This window comes from Pelodiscus sinensis, chromosome 23 (assembly GCF_049634645.1).
Source record: "Pelodiscus sinensis isolate JC-2024 chromosome 23, ASM4963464v1, whole genome shotgun sequence".
NCBI classification, from domain to species: Eukaryota; Metazoa; Chordata; order Testudines; family Trionychidae; genus Pelodiscus; species Pelodiscus sinensis.
This window is the reverse complement of record NC_134733.1, coordinates 16,351,135-16,372,160: the sequence shown is the minus strand read 5'-3', so window position 1 is coordinate 16,372,160 and position 21,026 is coordinate 16,351,135. Positions and strand designations below refer to the sequence as shown.

The following is a 21,026-nucleotide window of genomic DNA, read 5'->3' as shown; positions in this document are numbered from 1 at the left end:
CAGCTGACATTTTTCCTCTGTGACTGCCCTCGCACAAAGCCATCAGTAGAATTGTAATGCCACCCCCTGGGTGATGCTGGTGCCCCCCTGTAATGGCAGAGCTAATCATAGCTAACCCATCAGCCTGCACACATGTAACTCCCCACCAGCTGTCCACTGGGAGAGGCTGTGCTGCAGGGCACGCAATGAGTCCCCTCCTCTCCCTGCAGAGACTGGACCGAACCGCCTCCCCTTCCACGAGCAGCATCGACTCTGCCACCGACTCCCGGGAACGCAGTATGAAGGGGGAGAGCATCCTGCAGAGGGTCCAGAGCATCCCTGGAAACGACCAGTGCTGTGACTGTGGCCAGGCTGATCCCCGATGGGCCAGTATCAACCTGGGCATTCTGCTGTGCATCGAGTGCTCTGGGATCCACAGGTACTGTGGGGTGAGGGCCTGGGGGAAGGGAGGTCAATTTTGCCAGCACTTCCACTGCTTACTGGGCTCTTAGAAAACATTGGAGCTAAATAACAGCATTGAACACTGAGAGCTGGGGGCTGCAAACAAACTTTATGGGACCCGGGAAACTTGGCTGCACCCGCTAAGTGGCTGTCCGGCTAACCCAAATCATGCCGGATCGCGGAAGTTGCGGACCAGAGAGTGCCAGACTAGGAAGGTTCAGACTGTATATATTTCTGTATAGCCACACGTATTATTTTCTATCTGCAGCATACAGAGTATTGATATATGTAAAGGAACTAGCACAAGTCCCACTATGAAATACTAGCTAGCCAGGAGTGTAATTTCTTGGCTGTGCTAACAATACTTAGCATTTTTCATCTACAGAGCATTTTACAGTCACCAACTAATAACATCTTCAACAGCCAGAGGAGCTAATATTGTCTCTACTGCTAGCTCCCCTGTGCTAGAATTGATGAAGAACTTGACTCCCAGCTTTAACCACTCAGGAGCTCTCGACTCTGTTCTCAACTGCTTCGTACTTACTCTGTGACCCTGGGGAAGTGATTTACCCTGTTTGTGCCTTGCTGACTACTTTTCTAAAATAGGGATAGTCCTTGCACACTTTTGTAAAGTGCTTTGAGATTCTAGGGGTGCAAGTTGCTATATATGCACAAAATGGTATTATTAATAATAATAATAAACTATGTGTATGCTGTGCAACCCAATTCTAGACACTGAGGCTGTGTCCAGACTCCATGCCTCCGTCGACGGAGGCATGTAGATTAGCCAGCTCGGAAGAGGGAAATGAAGCCGCGATTAAAATAATCGCGGCTTCATTTAAATTTAAATGGCTGCCCCGATCTGCCGATCAGCTGTTTGTCGGCAGATCGGGAGAGTCTGGACGCGATGCCCCGACAAAGAAGCCTTTCTTCATCGACACAGGTAAACCTGGTTTCACGAGGCTTACCTGTGTCGATGAAGAAAGGCTTCTTTGTCGGGGCATCGCGTCCAGACTCTCCCGATCTGCCGACAAACAGCTGATCGGCAGATCGGGGCAGCCATTTAAATTTAAATGAAGCCGCGATTATTTTAATCGCGGCTTCATTTCCCTCTTCCGAGCTGGCTAATCTACATGCCTCCGTCGACGGAGGCATGGAGTCTGGACACAGCCTGAGTGTGAGAAATTGGGATGGTGGAGCAAGGGGGAGTAATAAGTGCCTATATTAGATAAAGCCCCAGATATCAGGACAATCCTAATAAAATCAAGACATCTGGTCACCCAACTCAGCTCTCACAAACCGCCCTGCAATAACAAGCTGGCACTCACATGTACAGGTGGAATACAAGTGTCATGAAGACAACCTGTTTCCATTCCAGGTTTCCTAGCAGGGCCTGTGAGTAGGGAGAATAAAAGTAAAAAAGATTTCATTGACAAATAACACCCTTGAGTTCCATTTTCTTTTGAAGAATTAACCGGAACAGGAAAGGGATCGGTTCTGTATATGTGACATTCTCTCCCTCTTTCAATCAGTGCCTTTTGCGATATACATCCGCACCGGGTTTGCCCTCCTTCACCCTGTGATCCACTAGCCGTTCTGCATTGATGTACAGGCCGTCCTCACTAAAAGTCCAAGATACGTTCCAAAAAACCTGGACTTAAGTGAAACAACTTCAAGTGGAGAATTTTTTTCCTGTGGCTGACTTCCATTTGCACAAATTGTTTTCTTGAGTTTTTTGCATGACTTAAGAGCGGGGAATGGGAGGACTTGTAACGCATCAGTTCCTACAAACATCAGTGACTTTCATGCGGAATGGATGTATACCGTGGCAACTTATAACAGGGATGCCCTGTACAGAGTCTGTTTTGCAGCCAGTAACCAGTCTCTGTCTTCCCTTTCCTTCTCTAGGAGTCTGGGCGTTCACTGTTCCAAAGTCCGCTCTCTCACCCTGGATTCCTGGGAGCCAGAGTTACTGAAAGTGAGTGCTGATTTTCAGAGCCAGGAGGCTGAGGAAGTAGGGAGAGGGGAAGCCAGGGGGGTGCTGAGGGTAAGCTGGGAGGAGGCTGCTCTACTCACCTGCTTTGTCCCTCGCTTGGTGTATCGCAGCTAATGTGCGAGCTGGGGAACAGCACCATGAACCAGATTTATGAGGCACAGTGTGAAGAGCTGGGACTTAAGAAGCCCACTGCCGGGAGCTCCAGGTAAGTCGGAGCCCCTCCAGCTCAGTCCGGTTTCGGGATGTCTCCCCACCTCTCTGAATTTGAGGTTCAGGCCAGCAGGGGGCCCGTATATCTTCAGGGAAGTATGGCAAATGCAGTGGGAGATCAGCTTAGCCCGTCACATGCCAGCTACACATCGTAGCCTGCTGCTGGCTGCCCCAGAGAACAAGCCGTGCTGAGCCGTTCTGCTGTTCTTGGAAACAGGGACGATGTTTAGGTCTTTATGACAGATCTTGTTGCCCTGCTTCCTTCACAGTGCTGGGAGTGAAAATACTTCCATCTGCCCAGCCAGGCTCTGGCCTCTGCCTTCAGCCCCTTTCAGAGAGCTGCCGCTCCAGAGCACAGCCTCCAGACTAGACCTGATGTCACTGGGAGCTGCGGTTGCTCAGCATCTCTGAAAACCAGGCCATATGTTTAGGTGCCTGATGTTTGGCCCCCCACGCTGGAGGATTCTGCCTTTAGTGACATGCCCAAGGCTACAGAGTGAGCCAGTGGCAGAGCTAGGAACAGACCCTTGCCCTCGCCCCCCCCGGTGTCCTGACTTTCAGTTCCTGGTTCTTCCTGGCCTCAACTCTCCCGTAGTCATTTGTACAACTTGACTAACTCAGGCTGCGCGTGGTCCAACGTCTGGGGAACCAGGCTTAAGGTGCCCCGCACTGGGCCCCTGAGCCTGGCAGCATCCCTGCTGTGTCCCACTCTGCCCCTGCCCATGTGCCATCAAGGTTCAACGAGTCACAGTGTGAGAAGAGCCTGGGGTTGCCAGGCCTCCTCGCTGGCAGGTTTAAATGAGCCACGCCCCTTCCCAAGACAGCGGAGCAAATGCCTTTTCCTGCACTGCCCTTAGGCAAGATAAGGAAGCTTGGATCAAGGTCAAGTATGTGGAGAAGAAGTTCCTCAAGAAGCTGCCTACTGGGGAGGCCTTGGCGGAGAGCGAGAGGAAACCCCGGCGCTGGAGTGTGAAGAAATGCCAGAGGCACAACAGCACCACAAAAGCACCCACGGCGCGAAGGAAGTACCGGCATGAGGCGGGAAATGCATCACCAGCCCCACTCCCATCTGGTAGGAACCTACTTTCCTATGTTATACGCTACAGCTCTCCTTCCATCCCCACTTGTGTGTATGTGTGTGTGCGCGCGTGTGTGCATGGCACACAGTGCTGTCCTCTGCTGTACGTAGACCTGATAAAGTGTCCGTGTCCCTCTCTCCTCCTTGTGGCTGCAGCCTGCAGAGGCTATAAAACCCAATACTACTGCACAAGCACATCCCTCTTCGCACAGCTTACCTAGGGAATTTCCTAACAAGTTGTATCTTTCTAACAAAGCTTCTTCATAGTAGAGGATGGGACCATACCACTGATGTGACCAGCAGGCTCTTTATTCTGCTTCCTTTATACTACAATGTTTTGTTCTTTCATCAGGTTCAGACCTCTTCTGTTGTTTTTACTCAGCTGGCTCAGAATAGTGTCTGGGGGCAAGGCTGGCCTTACCATGAGGCGAACTGAGGCGGCCACCTCAGGTGCCAGACTGGGGGAGGGGTGGGGGGGCGCCACGAGGACCCAGAGTGTAGAAAATTGTGTCTGCTGCTGGTGTAGCGAGCGGGCATGGGGGCGTCATTTGAGCTCCCCACCTCAGGTGCCTAAATGTTGTGGGCCGGCCATGTCGGGGGTTACCCACTGCCCAGAATGTCATGGGAGGGTAGTGATTTTACCACATCCTCTATTCCAGCATTTCCCAAACTACCGGGCCTCAGCGTGCCTGGTGACTGCCGGCAGGGCCGGCCTCAGGCTGATTCGGGCCCCGCGCCCCTGAACCCGGAAGTGCCAGCTGGGTCTCTCCCCCGGTTCTGCCTGGTGTGGGCCCCCCGCGTGTCCTCCCACCCCACCCCCAGAGCGTCCCCGCCGTGCGCGGCTCCTCCTCACCGCCTGTTGCTGCCCATGTGCGGCGTTGCACATGGGCGGGGAGGACGCCCGGGCTTGACCAGAAACAACTTATTTGAATATTCATCATTTGATTAATGAATATGCAAATATGCAAATGAACATTACTGGTCCTCCAAAAGTTCGTGAATGGATTTACTGGTCCCCGTGTCAAAAAGTTTGGGAACCCCTGCTCTATTCTCCTTGCTTGTTAACTGGATAGATTTGTCAACTTTCAGGCTCCGCTTATACAAGTACAACTCTGGGTGTGTCTCCCACCACCACCATATTTAACAATCTCTCCTTGCAAACAGCTGCCACTCTGGAGAGGAAATTCCGGCGAGACTCTCTCTTCTGCCCTGACGAGCTGGACTCCCTCTTCTCGTACTTTGACACCGGTGCCGGCTCAGGACCACGCAGTAAGTACAAATATCACAGCTCTGCGCTCGGCACGTCTTTGCCTCCCACCACTTCTAGGGCACGTGTATTGCTCCCAGCCGACGGCGAGGTATCTGTCTCACTGCGGACCAAATCACATACACACCGGGGTCAGTGTTTCAAGAGAGAGACGGGGAGTTAACGTGCACAAACCCCAACCCATTGCCCTCTTTACTCCACTGTTTGTGTTTTAATTTCGTTCCAGTCAATCCCAGGCATTTGTATTTTGCTGAATGGGATTTTTTTTCCGCACTCTGTCCCCCCATCCTGTGCATTTCACCAGCTTTTTCAATTTTTTTTAGCAAGTCTTATTGCTAATTTTTTTTTTTTTGCGTGTGTTTGTGACGATTAACTCCCCTCACATTCCGTCCACCTTCCTCTTAGGTGCCAGCCACATCTCTATGCAGCACCCGCTGGCAGCTGGCCCCTGGAGTGGCATTGGTCCCGGTGGGAGCGGTATGCCGTTCCTCCTGGACGGAGGTAAGGTGACGCCCTAGCAGCTAGCAGCAAAAGAGCCCCAAAGATATGACTTGTTCCAACCAAAACTTGGCTGTATTTTTTGCAATCACACCATTGGAACTCAGATAACATTGTGACAGGTACCTTAGAAATACCATAGATGGATAAGTAGATATTCTAGTAAAGCAAAACAGCTGTGGTTTTTTAGGTTCTGATTCAGCAAAGCACACGCTTACTTTAAAAAACAAGCACCACACATCACACCTCAGATACACTCACTCAGGAACCTACCCCTGCAACAAACCCTGTTGCCAACTCTGTCCACACATCTATACAAGCGACAGCATCACAGGACCTAACCACATAAGCCACAACATCAGGGGCTCATGCAACTGCACATCCTTTTAATGTGACAAATGCCAGCAAGTGCCAGCTATGCCCCTTTGCCATGTGTAGTGGCCAAACTGCACAGTCTCTATGACAAAGGATGAATGGACACAAATCAGACATCAGGAATGGTAACACGCAGAAACCTGTAAGGGACATTTTAACTTGCCTGGTCATGCAATCATGGATTTAAAAGTAGCCATTCTTCTACAGAAGAATTTCACTCACCAATTACAGAGTCTGCAGAGCTGGAATTCATCTACAGATTGACACCGTTATCCCAGGCTTGAATAAAGACATTAACTGGTCGGCGCATTACAAAGCCAGTTTCTCCTGCCTTTAACATCCGCATTTTCACTTCAAAAGCTATGAATGGGAGACAACCAGCCCACTCAATTAGCCTCATTAACACAGTCCTACAATTGACAGCTACTTCTGCTGCTGTTATATATATATATATATCTTGGATTTTGTTATTTCTACTCCAGTTCATCTGATGAAGTGGGTTTTGCCCACGAAAGCTCATGGTTCTCTCTATATTTTTTTAGTCCCTAAGATGCCACAGGACTACTCATTATTTTTAAAGTTACAGACTAACACGGCCACCCCTCTGAAACTGCTTAACTTAAAGTACATGTTCAGTCCTACTGAAATCAATTAAGTACATGCTTTAGTACTTTGCTGAGTCAGGGCTTTAAAGATGTCATAGCAGCTAGCAAGAAAAACTAGTTTGTAGGGAATTCATGGATTCAGAATTTTTAGCTAACCTGCAATGATTCTTTTACTAGAGTGGTTAGCGCTGGACTATTCCCAAGCACTCAGCGCTGGCCTGACATGGCTCCCATTGATGGTAGTGGGAGTTTTACCACTGATTCCGTGAAATGGAATTAATTTAGTGCTGAGTGCTTCTCCTGAGTACATGCCACGGGCCACGTGCTGCTCACTCACCTTGGGGTTAATCTGGAGTAATTCCATTGTCCTCAGTGGAGCTGCTGTTGTTATTGAGAGCGAAATCTAACCCTGAGAGCACAGGGTCCTCATCCCCCCATTCATATCTAAGGCGGCCGCTCTCTGCTTCTGCTCATTCATGGAGCCATGCTGAAGCCAAAGAAGCTGCATACGGGCACAGGTGTGTATCCAGTTGCAGAACTGGGGCTTTTCTTGGCCAGAGCCGGTGAATCCTGGCAACGGTTTTCCTCAAACATTGGTTCACACTTGTAACAAAGTAGCCTGCCTGTCTGCATTTACTTTTTTTTTTGCGGTCCACAAAACACCGCCAGGATTTCACAGACATTTGTCAAAGCAGCAAATTGGAAACGAAACATTACGGAAGATTCATGGACGGTGACGTTTTAATTCTTTACCCAGGATGCCTGATCCAAAAAGTTATGCTCATTCAGAAAAGGGACAGAAACAGCCTCTGGAGGTCTAATCCAATCAAAGCACTGCAGTGTATTGAGCCAAAACAATCCAGGGATCGAGGATTAATCACTGACATTTTTCAGGCAGTGATTTTGAATAATGAAGAAGTTGGAGGCCTAATCGTGGTCTGTTTGGGAAAAAAGGAAAAGCAGCAAAATTCACCCAATTAAACTAAGAATTCCTTTCCCTTTTTTAGTTGTGGTCCAGGAGTTCACAGGCCTTTGGGTGCCTCTGACAGCTAGGACTCAAACCCATCTTCAAAGTCACAAGTGAAACGAGTTTGATGATCTCAGTCTTGTGTCTAAGGGTGCAGCGTCCCTATAACAAATGCCATATGACACTATTCATCTTAACTGACAACCTGTGCTGAGGAGAGTGCCAGCAACAGAATATTGTGTGTGTCATGGCAAGATTGATATGCATTGCCTGAGCTGAGTGGAGGATGTTCACTTGCCCCTATCATATCTGGCTCTGCACCAGTGTTCCCTGTAAACTGTGCACTTGGGTGGCCACTCAGGAGAGATTCACATACTGTCCAGCTCATTAGCAGAGAGCGCACATCAAGCTGTTTTATTTCTACTGTGCTGCACTTTGCACATGCCTTGGTGCACATAAAATTTATTCTGCACATTGATGGAAAAATCCACACATGGATGGAAAAGATTAGAAGGAACATTGCTCTGGATGATGCTATTACACTATGACTTTTATGAGTCCATCATTTTTCATACAGGGAAAGGACTTGGGACTTGATCCTGCCAGACACTACATGCCATGTGGGAGGTGCTTAGCAGCTCTTACAGCCTTCCACCATTAGTGTACAAGAAAGTCGCAGTGAATTGACAATCAATCAGCCACCCTTATAAATACTGATTCTTTATGTTAAACAAGTACAAAATCATACCTTACTCTTCAGCAGTGCCTACTAAACCGAAACGATTGACAAAATTGTTCATCAGTCCATGAAAAATATGTGTCACTCCTAAAAACAATTTATTACTAATTTCCCAATGGTATATCAAGATCACTGACAAAAAATAAAAGTGTCTGAAGTCTACAAATTTGGACCAGACTCTGTTGTTACCCCAGAGTAAGTTTGGCAGGATTCCATCTACATCACTGGTTTTTTGATGTTGTAACAGATCAGTGGCGGGGCTTAATGTCTAACACAAAGTGACTTCATTTATAAATTCACCACGATTTATTTTTCCCTTTATTTTTCTTGCAATTGGTTTTTATTGGGTACACTACCAAGTCGGTGTAGAATTTTCTATTGCAAGGGATGTGCAAGATCAGAAGCCTGCTTTTAAACTGGCTGGCACTTTATTCAGAAGGAAAGATTGCTGATGCCGTTGCACAGAAAGGGAAGCCAAGCCAGCAGCAGGACATCATGGAGATGTCTCTGTGTCCTGTTTGCATCTTTAAACAGTGGTTCCAACTGCCAAATCCTGAAATGAGAGGTTGTGGGTTAACTTGGGGGAAATAACTTGGTGATTTGGATCTGAATCCTAAATTCAGTAATCCTCAGCAGTAAATCCTGAAGATTTTGGTTTGGGACCATACTGCTCTGCTAGCAATTCGCAAAGGGTTATAATTAATACCAGCAAATTTTGGACGGGATATTAAGCCTCATAGCTCAGGGCTTCACCCATCTTTGACTATGGGGATGGGACGTAATGTGAGGGGCAGATTAACCCAATCTGTTTTACACCTTCCTCTGATGCTGGCCCCTGGATTAGATGGGCCGCAGATCTGATCCAATCTGGCAGGTCCTATGTTCCTGGAAGGATTCTTCTTTAGTTTGGCCTCAGCTGTAACTGCAGCGGGGACTGGAGCAGAAGCTTCAGAGGGTGCCAGGAGAGCTAGTAACCACGCCAGGCCCTTGGGCAAGTTGTGGGGGGGGCGGGGGGACCTGCTCTGTGCTCCCTGAAGGGGAGGGGCCTTGAGCAGAAGGGATGGGGCCAGGGCAGCCAGCCCTCAATGCCTCCTGGAGCATGCCACGCTGGTCTCCCCGCCATCAGGCCTCACAGCTGCCCGGAGCATGCAAAAGGGCCCAAGCTCTGGGTGTTGCCACTGCCACAGTAGCAGTGGCCAGAAGCATCAGGCCCTTTAGAATTGCCGGGCCCTGGAACAGGGGTTCCCTTTTACCCCCCTGCCGGTGGGCCTGGAGAGCGCTTAATACAGGCAGACTTCAGAGCGCCAAGCCGGCTGGTCTCTCCTTCCTGGCCACAGTCCTTGCGGGATTCACTGGATATTGTTTGGGGGGCTGTGTGCAAGGGGTGCTCAGCTCATGTGTTCACAGGCAAAGTTCTGGGGATTGTCTAGTTGACTCCTGTGTAAACACAATGGATGGGGTACGGCTCAGTGGGGAGGGTCAGGCTGACTGGCACGATGTGGCCCAGGGCAGCAAGTTTCATTACAAACTTGGGAAAGCGAGTCTTTGCCACTGGCCTGGATTCCTCTGCAGCCTTAAGCAGGCAGCGGGTTCAGAGGGCAAGGGGAGCCTGGCTGGGGTTGTGGTGAGTTTTGAGAAGTGGATGAGGAAGAGGAGAGCCCTTCTCCGGGACCTGCACCTCAGTTCTCACCCCTGCTGCTGCTTTCCCTCCCAGCACTGGCAGGGATGTGCACCTTTTGCAGAGGTAGATTTCCTTCACTCTGACCAGCAGGGGGTGCTAGATCAGATTTTCCTCCCCTCCCCCCCCACCTCAACCCAAGGGAAGTGAAAGGAGAAACCGGTCATGGTACTACTGAATCCTTGTCATGAGATGCTAATGAGATTTGGTGAGGTTGGCAAGTACGGAGCAGCAGGGAGCTGAGCCCGGTGGAATTCCTGAAGGTGTGGGGCGCTCTAATGCAACAAGCCAAAGTTTGCACAGGGTCACGCTGGAGACCTTCCTTCCCAGCCACAGTGCTTGTCCCCTTGGCCATTTCTCAGGCTGCCACTTCTGCAGAAGTGGGTGTTAGGAGCAAAAAGGCTTTGCTAGGGAGGTGCTGTGCATCTTTGCTCAAGTGGCTTCAACTCTTTGCACTTCCATTTCTGTGCTGTGTTTGCCCACCCTGGGATATTTAGCAACCCGAGGGGGAAAGGGTGTTGTGGGGAGTTCTAGGGGAGGGGCATCTCCTGGCAGATGTGAAGCACAATATAAATGAATGGCCCAGAGAGCTGGGAAAGTGACTCCTGCAGGGCGGTGAGAAATCACTTAGGAGGGGGAAGCCAGGGCAGCTAAGGGTAAAAGCAGAGAGTTGTTGTTGCTGGCTTGAGATGCTGCACATCCTGCTGTAAAGCATGCTCTGCTGCTGCTGCTGCTGCTGCTGCTACTTGCCTCCTGTCCACCTCGTGGCCTCCAGGATCCCCTCACGGGCCTTGTGCCAGAAGGAGATGCAGTGGAGAAGGCCGGAGCATCCCACAAATGCAGGGTGGCCCAGGGAGATGGGCGCCGTGCTGCACCACGAGCAGGCTTTGTGGTTTGCCCCCATATTAAAATGATCTCGATTTGTCTTCTGTTGGCCCCGCAGGTCTGAGTAGCGACAGCGGGCTGGGCGGCAGCACGGACGGAAGCACTGACGTCCTGGTGTTTGGCTCGGTGGTGGACAGCGTCACGGAGGAAGGTGAGGGGGGCGCACAGCCGGTGATACTGGAAGGAGTGGTGCAGCAGGCCCGGCGCAGCAGCGCATGGGCCTCGGGGTCACCTCACTGGCACACGCTGCACGGCATCATGTGAAGGGACCGAAACGCTGGTGTGGGCTCACCACGCAGCATACCTCGGTAACAATCCCCGAGGCGGTAGAGATCTCCCCTCAGCGTTGCCAAGGGGAGCTGCCAATGTGCAGGGGGACGCACAGCCGGTAGGCCCCTGGGCGAGGTGTAGGAAGGGCCGGCTCCATGCTCCTGGAAGAGGCGAGACCTCGGGCAGGAGGGGCAGGGGTAGGCCAGCCAACCCTCAGCACTGCTCGGAGCGCGGCACTGCCCACCCCAGTTCTTAGAGCGGCGAGGAGTGGCGTTCCTGAGGTGATTTAAAGGGACCAGGGCTTCAGCGGCTGTCGCAGTAGCAGCGGTGGGCCCTTCTGAATCACCAGGCCCCATGGCAACTGCCCCCTTTGCCTCCCTTGTTGGCAGGTCTGCCACTCTGTGTCATGCCTCGGGCCCCAGAGCAGGGAGCAATTCCCACTCATTATGCCTGGGCTCTCTAGAGGAAGGCCTCACCCCATAGTCCTCCCTCAGGTTTGCCAAAGAATTGCCCATGCATGGCCCGGTGTCTTCCCTGGTTCCTCCATTCATGCCCACTCGGGGCATGATCCCCCTCGTTAAGGATGGCTCCAACACCAGCAGGGGGCGTTAGGAATGGGAAAGGACGAACCCCTCGGCAGAGCTTGGTGGCTGTGCCGCTGGCTCATCTCTCTCTCTCTGTTCCCTCCCAGAGTGCGAAGAGTCGGAGGAGTCCAGCGGCGAGGCGGAGATAGAGCAGGAGGCCTCAGACCTAGAGGACCTCCGGGAGCTGCACCCTGGCCTGCTGATCTACAAGGCAGCGCAGGCCCGGAACCTGCCTGTCATGGCAGAGGCTCTGGCCCACGGTGCCGAGGTCAACTGGGTGAATGATGAAGACGAAAACAAAACGCCCCTGATTCAAGCTGTGATGGGGGTAGGTAGCACTGCAACGCTGACTACACAGACTCGGGGTAGTCGCTGGGCTAGTTCAGCTGGAGCCTATAAAATCATGACTGGTGTGGAAAAAGTGAAGAAGGAAAAGTTTACTTATTCCCACAATATAAAACTAGGGGTCACCAAATGAAATTAATAGCCAGCAGGTTTAAAACAAACAAAAGGAAGTTTTTCTTCACTGAGCACACAGTAAACCTGTGGAACTCCTTGCCAGAGGATGTGGTAAAGACTAGGACTTTAACAGGGTTCAAAAAGGAGCTAGATAGACTCATGGAGGTTAGGTCCATCAATGGCTATTAGCCAAGATGGGTAGGAATGGTGTCTCTAGCCTCTGTTTGTCTGGAAATGGGTGACAGGGGAGGGATCACGTGATGATTACCTGTTCTGTTCACTCCCTCTGGAGCATCTGGCATTGGCCACTGTTGGCAGACAGGACACTGGACTAGATGGACCTTTGGTCTGACCCAGTATGGCCGTTCTTATGTAATGCAGCTGGTGACTGTCTTGGGTCTCAGATGCTGTCTGGTTTGGTGGTGTTAGAGGTTGCTTGTTTGCACTGCCAAAGGCCCAGTGCTGGGACTGCAATCAAAGTGGGTGCCACGAGCCATGTTGGAGGTGCATTGGCAAGAGTGGCAGGTTGGGTCTGTGCTGGGACGGCATGGGGTGCAAAAGTCCAGGTCAACGTGTATTGGCAGAGAGAGGCCTGCACATCCCCTGTTTGTACTTCATCTGGTCTCAACCCCAGAGCTCGCTGTTTCTAATTAGAATCTCCCCCTCTGAAATGAATCCTTCCCTTTTTGGGGAAGGGATCGGATGAGGATTCATAGTCTAGTTTGATTAGCCAAGAAGCTGCTTTAGGGCTATTTATTCTTACCTGTCTCTCTCTCCGACTGAAAGGGATTATTTGGGGGTTTTCCCTTTCTTGATATGCCCGACATCGCTGGGTCAGCCCCTGGGTGGGGTTCCCATCCTGAATGTTGTGTTGATCCTCCTGAGTCTTCCCTGGCTTTTGTCAGCAATCTGGCAATGCCACAGGGACCCGACAAAGTTCCTTTCTTCCTCTTCTAAACAGGGCTCCTTGATTGCCTGCGAATTCTTACTCCAAAATGGCGCAGACGTTAACCAAAGAGATATCCGGGGCCGGGCTCCTCTGCACCATGCCACATACCTGGGGCACACTGGGTAAGTGTTTGAACACACTCCCAAGACCACAGACTGGGTTGGACGGTAGAGCTCTGGTGGGCTGGGTTTGGGTGAATCAATTACTTGAAAACCATACGTTTTCCTAGCGTCTGGATGACAACCTATTTGGTGTGTTAGGAATAGCAGAGCCCAATTCTCTGGTATAACACACAGCTAGTAAAAATGGAGCCTGAAAGGCTGTCGGTCTGACTCTGATCCCAGTCTTCCCATGGACTTCAGTGGAGTCACTTCTAATTTACACCAGTATAAATGAAAGGAGAAGCAAGTCCGGCACAGGATTTATTTTTATTAGGCTATTTTTTCACCTCTTTCTGCTCTGATTCATAGCTGCTCTCTGCATTTAGTATTATGGTCTGTGTAGTAGCCTTAGTCATGGACCCCAAGGATGCTAGGTGCTGTACAAACACAGAGACAGACCCCGCCCCAAATTCTCACCAGTGTCTGCTCCGTTTCCCCCCCTGGGGATTGAGGTGTTCCCCTCCCCATTCTCTGCTGCCATTTCCCAGCTCCCCCGAGTGCACTAGGAGCCTCCCTGGGACACACCCTCGAATGTCAAGGTTTGAATTGAATGTTTGGTCTTGCCAGTGTCTGGATGGCTTTGAAGTTAGGATACCTGCTGTATATCCGTGGGGATCTGCGGATGCGGGTATTTGTGGGTCATTTTTGCGGCTACAGTTGCGGATACAAAATTTTGTATCCACGCAGGGCTCTAGTGCTCATCTCTGCTTCTGAGGGCGCATTCCCTTTGGGGTAAAATTCACCCTGTGCCCAGGGCCAGGCGGGGGCTTGTGCACCATACTGGCCACACCGCATATGTGCTGGTGTCGCCAGCCGCTGGAGCCATCTGAGTGGGTCAGTGGGGTTTGGGCCCCCCCTTCATTCACTGACACTCATGCAAAGATCCACACAGGCCTTACTATAAACAGCCTTTGCTCCTGTGCACTGAGAGAGAGAGTTCCCCTGTCAGGAGAGCGGAGGGAGAGCTTCCCCCGTCAGGAGAGCGGAGGGAGAGCTTCCCCCGTCAGGAGAGCGGAGGGAGAGCTTCCCCGGTCAGGAGAGTGGCCTATGCCACGAGACTCACAACATCCTGTTGCTCGGCGGTTGCGGCTCAGGCCTCCTCCTGGGAACCTGCTATTCGGCTCTGACATCTTTCGTTTCCCATTTGCAGCCAGGTCTGCTTGTTCCTAAAGCGAGGCGCCAACCAGCATGCGGTGGACGAGGATGGCCAGGACCCTCTCAGCATTGCAGTCCAGGCAGCCAATGCAGACATCGTCACCTTGTAAGTGTAGCCTACCCTCAGGGATATGCAGTGGCATGGAGTGGGGGAGCTGCATTGCGCCCCCACTTTCCTATGTCCTTGCCCCTCACTGACACTGAGAGCTGGGGCTGGCCACCAGGATCCCACATGCAGGGCTGGTGGCCATGACCCAGGCCCAGCGGCTGGGCGGGATACCATAGGAGAGTCCTGGCAGGACCTGAGGCCAGTGGCTGAGTCCCTGTGCATAGGGCCAGCAGTGGAGCAGGTCCTGGGGCCAGAAGAAATGCCCCTGGTCATCAGCTGGCCCAGCGGCTGGGACATTGGGTTGCAGGGGTGCAGGGTCAGTGGCCAAAAATCTGGGCACCAGGGACATGTGGCCAGGACGCCCAAAATCTGGGGATGCTGCTGCACCCCCCCATACCTGTGCTTCCTGCACCTATGGGGCTGTTGCAGCTGGATCTCGGCCCATCTTTGAGAGCAAGTCCCAGACTAGTCAAGAGAGGATAATAAAACCTCTTCTCTCATTTCCCTTTGCCTCCCTCCAGGCTGCGTCTGGCTCGAATGAACGAGGAAATGCGGGAAGCCGAGGGCCCTTTCGGACAACCAGGTCAATATCCCAGCAACAGCCCCACTGAGCTCCAGTACAGGAAGTGTATACAGGAGTTCATCAGCCTTAACATAGATGAGTGTTAGTGACAACTCCCTACCTGCCTCTCCTTTGTTGTCTTGAGCGGGCTGAATTCCAGGATGCCGTCTGAGCCCCACCTTTGGTGTATATTGGTGTTTCTTGCAGATTGACCTGATTTCTGATGCCTGCGGCAGATAGGCCGAGAGCCACAGAGGAAGGAGAGGGACTTTTCTTGTTAGTGTACAATTCTCATGCTTGACTGGTCAATTTCACACGGGAGGAGATTCAGGGCCTACTACAGATCATGGCTCATGGGTTTGAGTGTGCGGGGAGTACACGCATTTGGGGTAAAATAGAAAAGAAAACCCTTTACCGGCAGAAGAAAACCACCAAGGATACAGCTGCAGGATATGTTTGGAACCTGTTGCATACTTGTAGTGCTATAGATTGGCCATACACTGAATGACTGTATGAATCCCGTGGGTTTGGATAGCCTGCCCTTGCTGGAGCGCTCTCTTATCAACGGTGCTCAGCAACTGGAAGTGCTTATTAACAAAAGGGGTGACGGCAAAGCTCGGAAGGTGTCAGATCCAGTTTAAAATGCTAATGCGGGGGCTTCTCATGTCCGGAGGAGGCAAGCTACGGGGCAGACTTCCTCTGCTGCAAAAGGCACGCAGGACAGGTTAGGAAGGAGACATGGTCGCCCACCTTACGTGCTCTCAGGTTTAAACCAGCAACGCTCCCTTTTGTAAGCCACCAGGAGCTAGCCGGTCAAAGCCATAGCTCAGCTGCTTCCTGGAGTTAGGGCGCGACGTGTTTAATGTTCCTGAAGCAGCGAGGCTAATCCTTTGTGGCCAGGAGCGGCTCATTGCTGGCGATGGGCTTTGTGCCAGGGAAGAAAACAAAAATCAGACGCCCGCAGCCTGAGTCGCTCACTCAAGCAGCTGGGTTTTTTTCCTGGTCAGATTTCCTACTTGGCCCCTTTCTGGGAAGGGGATTTCTAGTTGCATGCGTCTCCCTTTAAATGCTGTTGTCCCTTATGCTGATGCATGCGAGCAGGTCCAGGGACTCTGGATTGCTCCATTTCCATTTATTGGCAGGACTATTTTGGGGTTTTTTTCTGGAGCAGGGGACTTGTTTTTACTCAGAACCCCTTTGGATTTTATGGGCTGTGTTTTGGATGAGCTCACAGTGTCTCGGCAGATACCGTGACCATGCGTCATTTCTTGAGAGGGCTTGGAGATCATGTATCCAATTGGAAGCTCAGCCTGGAAAACCATGGAAAGCCTCACTGTGCCCCTTGAGGAGTCCAGCCCCACAGGGCGGTGAGCACCGCAAATGCCATTCAAGTCAATGGGATTTGGGGGCGATCGGTACTTAGCAGGAGAAGTTCAGGATCTTGAAGGATGAAGTTCTTCATCACAAACACAAGAGGCCAGGAAGACTTCCCAAGGCCCCATTCCCTCTGTTAAGCCAGCAGGAAGACACCATAATATTTTTTCCATCCAATACTTGCCCAAATCCTTTAATAATAAAAGCCCTGCTCTGCATACCTGCTGCTGCCCTTGGGAAGTTATACCATCTGCTGGTTGCTCTCCGTGGGCATATTTCTGCCCTCACATGCAGCACGAGAAGTAGGTTCCACTGAAATCCTGACCACGCCTTCACAGGTAGCACACTAAAGAAACACCACCCGTGTCCTTTAGTGTCCTTTCTCAGCAAAGCGGCAAGATGCTGCTCCTTGGGAAGTCCCAGAGGGTACGTCTAGACTACCGGGTTTTGTTGACAGAAGTTTTGTCGACAGTATCTGTCGACAAAACTTCTGTCGACAAAGAGTGTCCAGACACATTGAGTTCTGTCGACAAAGCAAGCTGCTTTGTCGACAGAACCCTGTAGTCTAGACGCAACCCTACAGGCAATAACACCTTCTGTCGACAGAACTCTGTCGACAGAAGGCGTTATGCCTCGTAAAATGAGGTTTACCAGCGTCGACAAAACTGCTGAGTTCTGTCGACATTATGTCGACAGAACTCAGCGGTAGTGTAGACGCTGGTATAGTTTTGTCAACAAAAGTCTACTTTTGTCGACAAAACTCAGTAGTCTAGACACACCCAATGCGTGTGGCAACTGACTTCACTGGGGCAGAGCACATCCTGAAGGTGTGCCACTTGCTTCCTGTCCTCCCTCAGGGCTTCTTTCCTGTCCACTCCCTTTGAAACCCATGGGATGGTCACTCCCAGAAAGCCAAGATCCTATCACCGTTACACCCCTGTAAATCTGTTTTACGCAAGAGTTGTAAATCTGGAATAACCCTACTGAGTTTGCTGGTGTTGCTTCAGCTTGCCCTTAGAGTACCTGCAGCAGACTGTGAACGGCTTCCCTGCCCCACCCCAGTATAAAAACCTATTTTCTCCAACCATTCACTGCTCCCTCACCATCTAAATGTTGTCATGGAGAGCACAGAGATCACACCAGGGCTCTGTACACAGTGTCTTCCTGCCCTGGATCCATGGTGGGGCCCACAGTCAACCTCATGTTGCCTGCACTAGCCCCTTGAATCACACAGCACCTATTTCGGACTCTTTTATGCAATTTATATGAAGGCATTTCTCCCTCTGAACCCATCTCTGAGCATGTGCTGAGGCTAAATCCTGCAGGCTGTGCTCAGGCCATTCTCAGGCAAAAAGCCCATCGACTTCACGAGTAAGGCCCACAGGGTTGTGTACGTTGTAAAGAAATGGGCCAATGTGACCTTTTAAGTACAGAGAATGGACACTGATCTTTAGTCCCTGTCACTCTGGGGGCAACTTCCTGGTGACTGGATTCTGATCTTCGTGTAAATCTGGAGTCACTTCATTTGAAGTCAGCGGAGTGACTCCAGATTGACACCAGTATAAACCATGTCTGAAGGAGCTAGAAGTGCGCATGGGATCGCAGAGGTGGCCTGCTGTGGGGTGGGAACTTTTCCCTTTGATTTGCACTTACAATGCCCCCCCTTAACGTTCTTGCTTTCTTTTAAGGGGGGTGCTGAAAGCTATCAGGTTCCACCTAGCACTTCTCCACTGCCCTCGGCCACTTCAGCTTCAGAGCTTTAAGCACAGACCCACTAAGGGCAGATGCCATCTGCTCTCATGGTGCCTGGCCTAGTGACCTTTCATTTCTCTGCACTGGACTCCATCACCTCCTCTCCTGTCCAAATCACTTTATGTGTAAATAGCCTCTGCCTTAAAACAGACTGGTCCCTTCTAGTGTATCATCCTCTGACACATCCTATTGAGTTACAGCATGGCTGTGTCTACACTGCAGGCTTTTTGCGCAAGTAAATTTACAGTAAAGCGTCGGAAAACAGGACTTCTTGCGAGAGAGTTATTCCTCTCTCCACGAGGAATAAGCCCTCTTGCACAAGAGCTCTTCCACAAGAAGGCAGTGTAGACAGGCAACAGGGGTTTCTTGAGCAAGAAAGCCCTAAGGCTAAAATGGCCATCAGAGCTTTCTTGCGCAAGAGAGCGTCCACACTGCCATGGACGTTCTTGTGCAAAAGCACATCTCTTCCACAAAAGCACATGGCAGTGTGGACGCACTCTTGTGGAAGACTTTTTGCATACGAACTCTTGCGTAAAACAGTTCTTGCGCAAGAAGCCCGAAGTGTAGACATAGCCCGTGAGTCTGCTCCTAGTGAGGCCAATGGGAATTTTGCTGTTGACTTCGGTGTGAGTAAGATCAGAAACCCGTTGAGCAAAACTCGGGACTCATAACTCCTTGGTGTGAAATTTTCAGTGTGATGGTGTTGCCATCTGGGCAGAGCTGTGATGGCATAAGAAGCTACCCACCAGTGAAATGCCCTTGCCTTCCTCGATTTACAGTGAAACTGTTACATATACGTAGACATGCTCTGTCCTCAGTCCAGCAACACAGTTATCCACATGCTTAACGCCTGTGGGAATCCTCGTGTGCTTAGACTTCTGTGCTTTTCTGGACTGTGCTCAGAGTGCTCAGGACTAAGCAGGATTCAACCAATGTGCAGCTGAAAGTCTGCTGTGTATCTTGGCTTAGGAAATAGGAGGCGCCTCTGTAATTAAAACTTGTAGATTATCCCATTTTATACAGAAAGGCTAATCTGCACAGTTTAGACATTTGTCAGCCCGGAAGTGGTCTCTTTCAAGCCACATCCTCCTTTAGAAAAAGACAATATTGAATTAAAACTAGAAAATGTCAGGACACTCCAGAATCTCGGAAACGGGGGAAAAAACCCACCCTGGTTGATCATTAAACCTGCTATTCTGCATTAATGAATCCCAGCATGGTGGTTGCTGGAAATGTTTTTCTTATGCCGCCTGTTAATTGGCTCCAGTTCACTTTTTGACTCTTAAGAGGAGTTAGAAATGTGGCTGGTCCTTTCTCTAAATCAGTGAGAACTGACGACGTGGCTTCCACTTCAGGCCATTTTATTTCACAGTCAGCAATAGGGACACATGACAATACAAAACAACTGTGTACAGTTTGGCACATACAAGCTTGGAACCACTCACTGCCCCAGTAAACATGGTTAAAGAATATGTAAATACTGACACTAAAGACAGTATGTCTGGCAAGACAATTGATCTATTTAAAATGGATTGGTACTTTATTTAGAGTCAATGTATAAAGCAACTTTGTGCACTTTTCCTACTTACAGTATTGGGGTTTTTTATGTTCTTTTGTTATGGATTTTGTGCTGTCTTTTTTAATTGGTGAAAATGTTAAGTATTTAATTTATTATTGAGATGCCCAGAGGACTAGTGCAATTTTTCAATACAGTTTGGCTGTATTTAATGTCAGGATTTTTTTGGTAACGTTGTTAGGGTATATTTTTTTAAACTTGACTTTTCCCCCCTTTCTCCCCACTTGCCTTTCTTTTTGTCTTCTCTTTTTTTTTCTTGTAACATAGATTGCAAGGCATCCGATGCCTCACAGCTTGAGATATGGTAGACCATTTAGCAAATCCCGCAGTTTCTAAAACAAAATGGTTTTCTCCAGGAAAAATACATGCCTAAGAGGCATTTTTCAATGTTTCCTATGTCTATTTTATTTTTTTGGAATGAGAAATGTGTGCGCACGCATGTTTTGGGGTGTGGGAGGGAGGGATTCTTGGGGAAATTGTACATAAAGTTTGTTTTCAGCAAAGCAAAGGACCAGTAAGGCTACAGAGAAGTCTAGACATAAAGTCACTGGGGTCTTTTATCTCTTTAAATATGGATGCATTTCTCTGAGTGTTGTACAATCTTATTTGAAAATTCTAATGCCAAAATTTCTGTCATTCTTCGTTATATCTCTTCTTTTCAATGAGTTTGTACATTACATATATGACAGTAACTTGGTTGCAACTGTGATTAACATGAACTGGTTTGCCTTTGTCTAAAAAGCAACACCCAGGGTATTACCTCAGCAAAGATGGGCCCAAGTGATGCTCCCCAGACTGAAAACTCTCAAGTTTTTGGGGGTATTTGAGATCTGGGCGGAGCTTTGAATATTTGTTCTAACTATATTAGAGACCAAACTAAATTCCTGGATCCAAATACTTGAATTGAAGCCTCTGACTTGTGCATCTGAAGCACATCTCCAATTCTACATTGGATGGTTACAAAAGACTTGCAGATTGAGATTATACCCCACTCACATGATTTAATATTATTAATTCTAATAATCAGAGTCTGCATGTCTTGCCATTCCTTCCAGTAATTCTGTCAAGGGGAGCAGTGTTGATGCTAGTAAAACAAGAAATTTAACAAACTGAGATTGAGACAGGCTTGAAAGTCTCTGGCACTTGCAACATCTTACACTGGCAAATTTGAGGGTTATTTACACAAAATGAAATTCCTAAAGAAATGCACCAAGAGGCTTTCAGTAGCCCCAGATTAACTGACACAGCTGTTGCTGTCTTCTTCCATTTGGCTGCAGTTGTTTCTGTTAAACCCCGGGGCCTCCCTGCTTTCATACAAAGGCAAAAAAGCATGAAC

At 49.8% G+C, this 21,026-nt stretch overlaps 1 protein-coding gene across 1 annotated transcript in view; it reads left to right on the top strand.

The window, feature by feature from the left end:
* The window catches only part of ACAP3 (ArfGAP with coiled-coil, ankyrin repeat and PH domains 3), a 212,763-nt gene that overhangs the window by 181,207 nt on the left and 10,530 nt on the right, over window positions 1–21,026 (top strand). Inside the window, exons 14-24 of the mRNA XM_075906591.1 lie at window positions 210–418; window positions 2,350–2,419; window positions 2,548–2,642; window positions 3,505–3,719; window positions 4,890–4,994; window positions 5,398–5,493; window positions 10,798–10,890; window positions 11,701–11,921; window positions 13,014–13,123; window positions 14,313–14,423; window positions 14,948–15,009. Of these exons, the coding sequence (XP_075762706.1) occupies window positions 210–418; window positions 2,350–2,419; window positions 2,548–2,642; window positions 3,505–3,719; window positions 4,890–4,994; window positions 5,398–5,493; window positions 10,798–10,890; window positions 11,701–11,921; window positions 13,014–13,123; window positions 14,313–14,423; window positions 14,948–15,009 (1,387 nt within the window). The remainder of the gene's footprint in view (window positions 1–209; window positions 419–2,349; window positions 2,420–2,547; window positions 2,643–3,504; window positions 3,720–4,889; window positions 4,995–5,397; window positions 5,494–10,797; window positions 10,891–11,700; window positions 11,922–13,013; window positions 13,124–14,312; window positions 14,424–14,947; window positions 15,010–21,026) is intronic.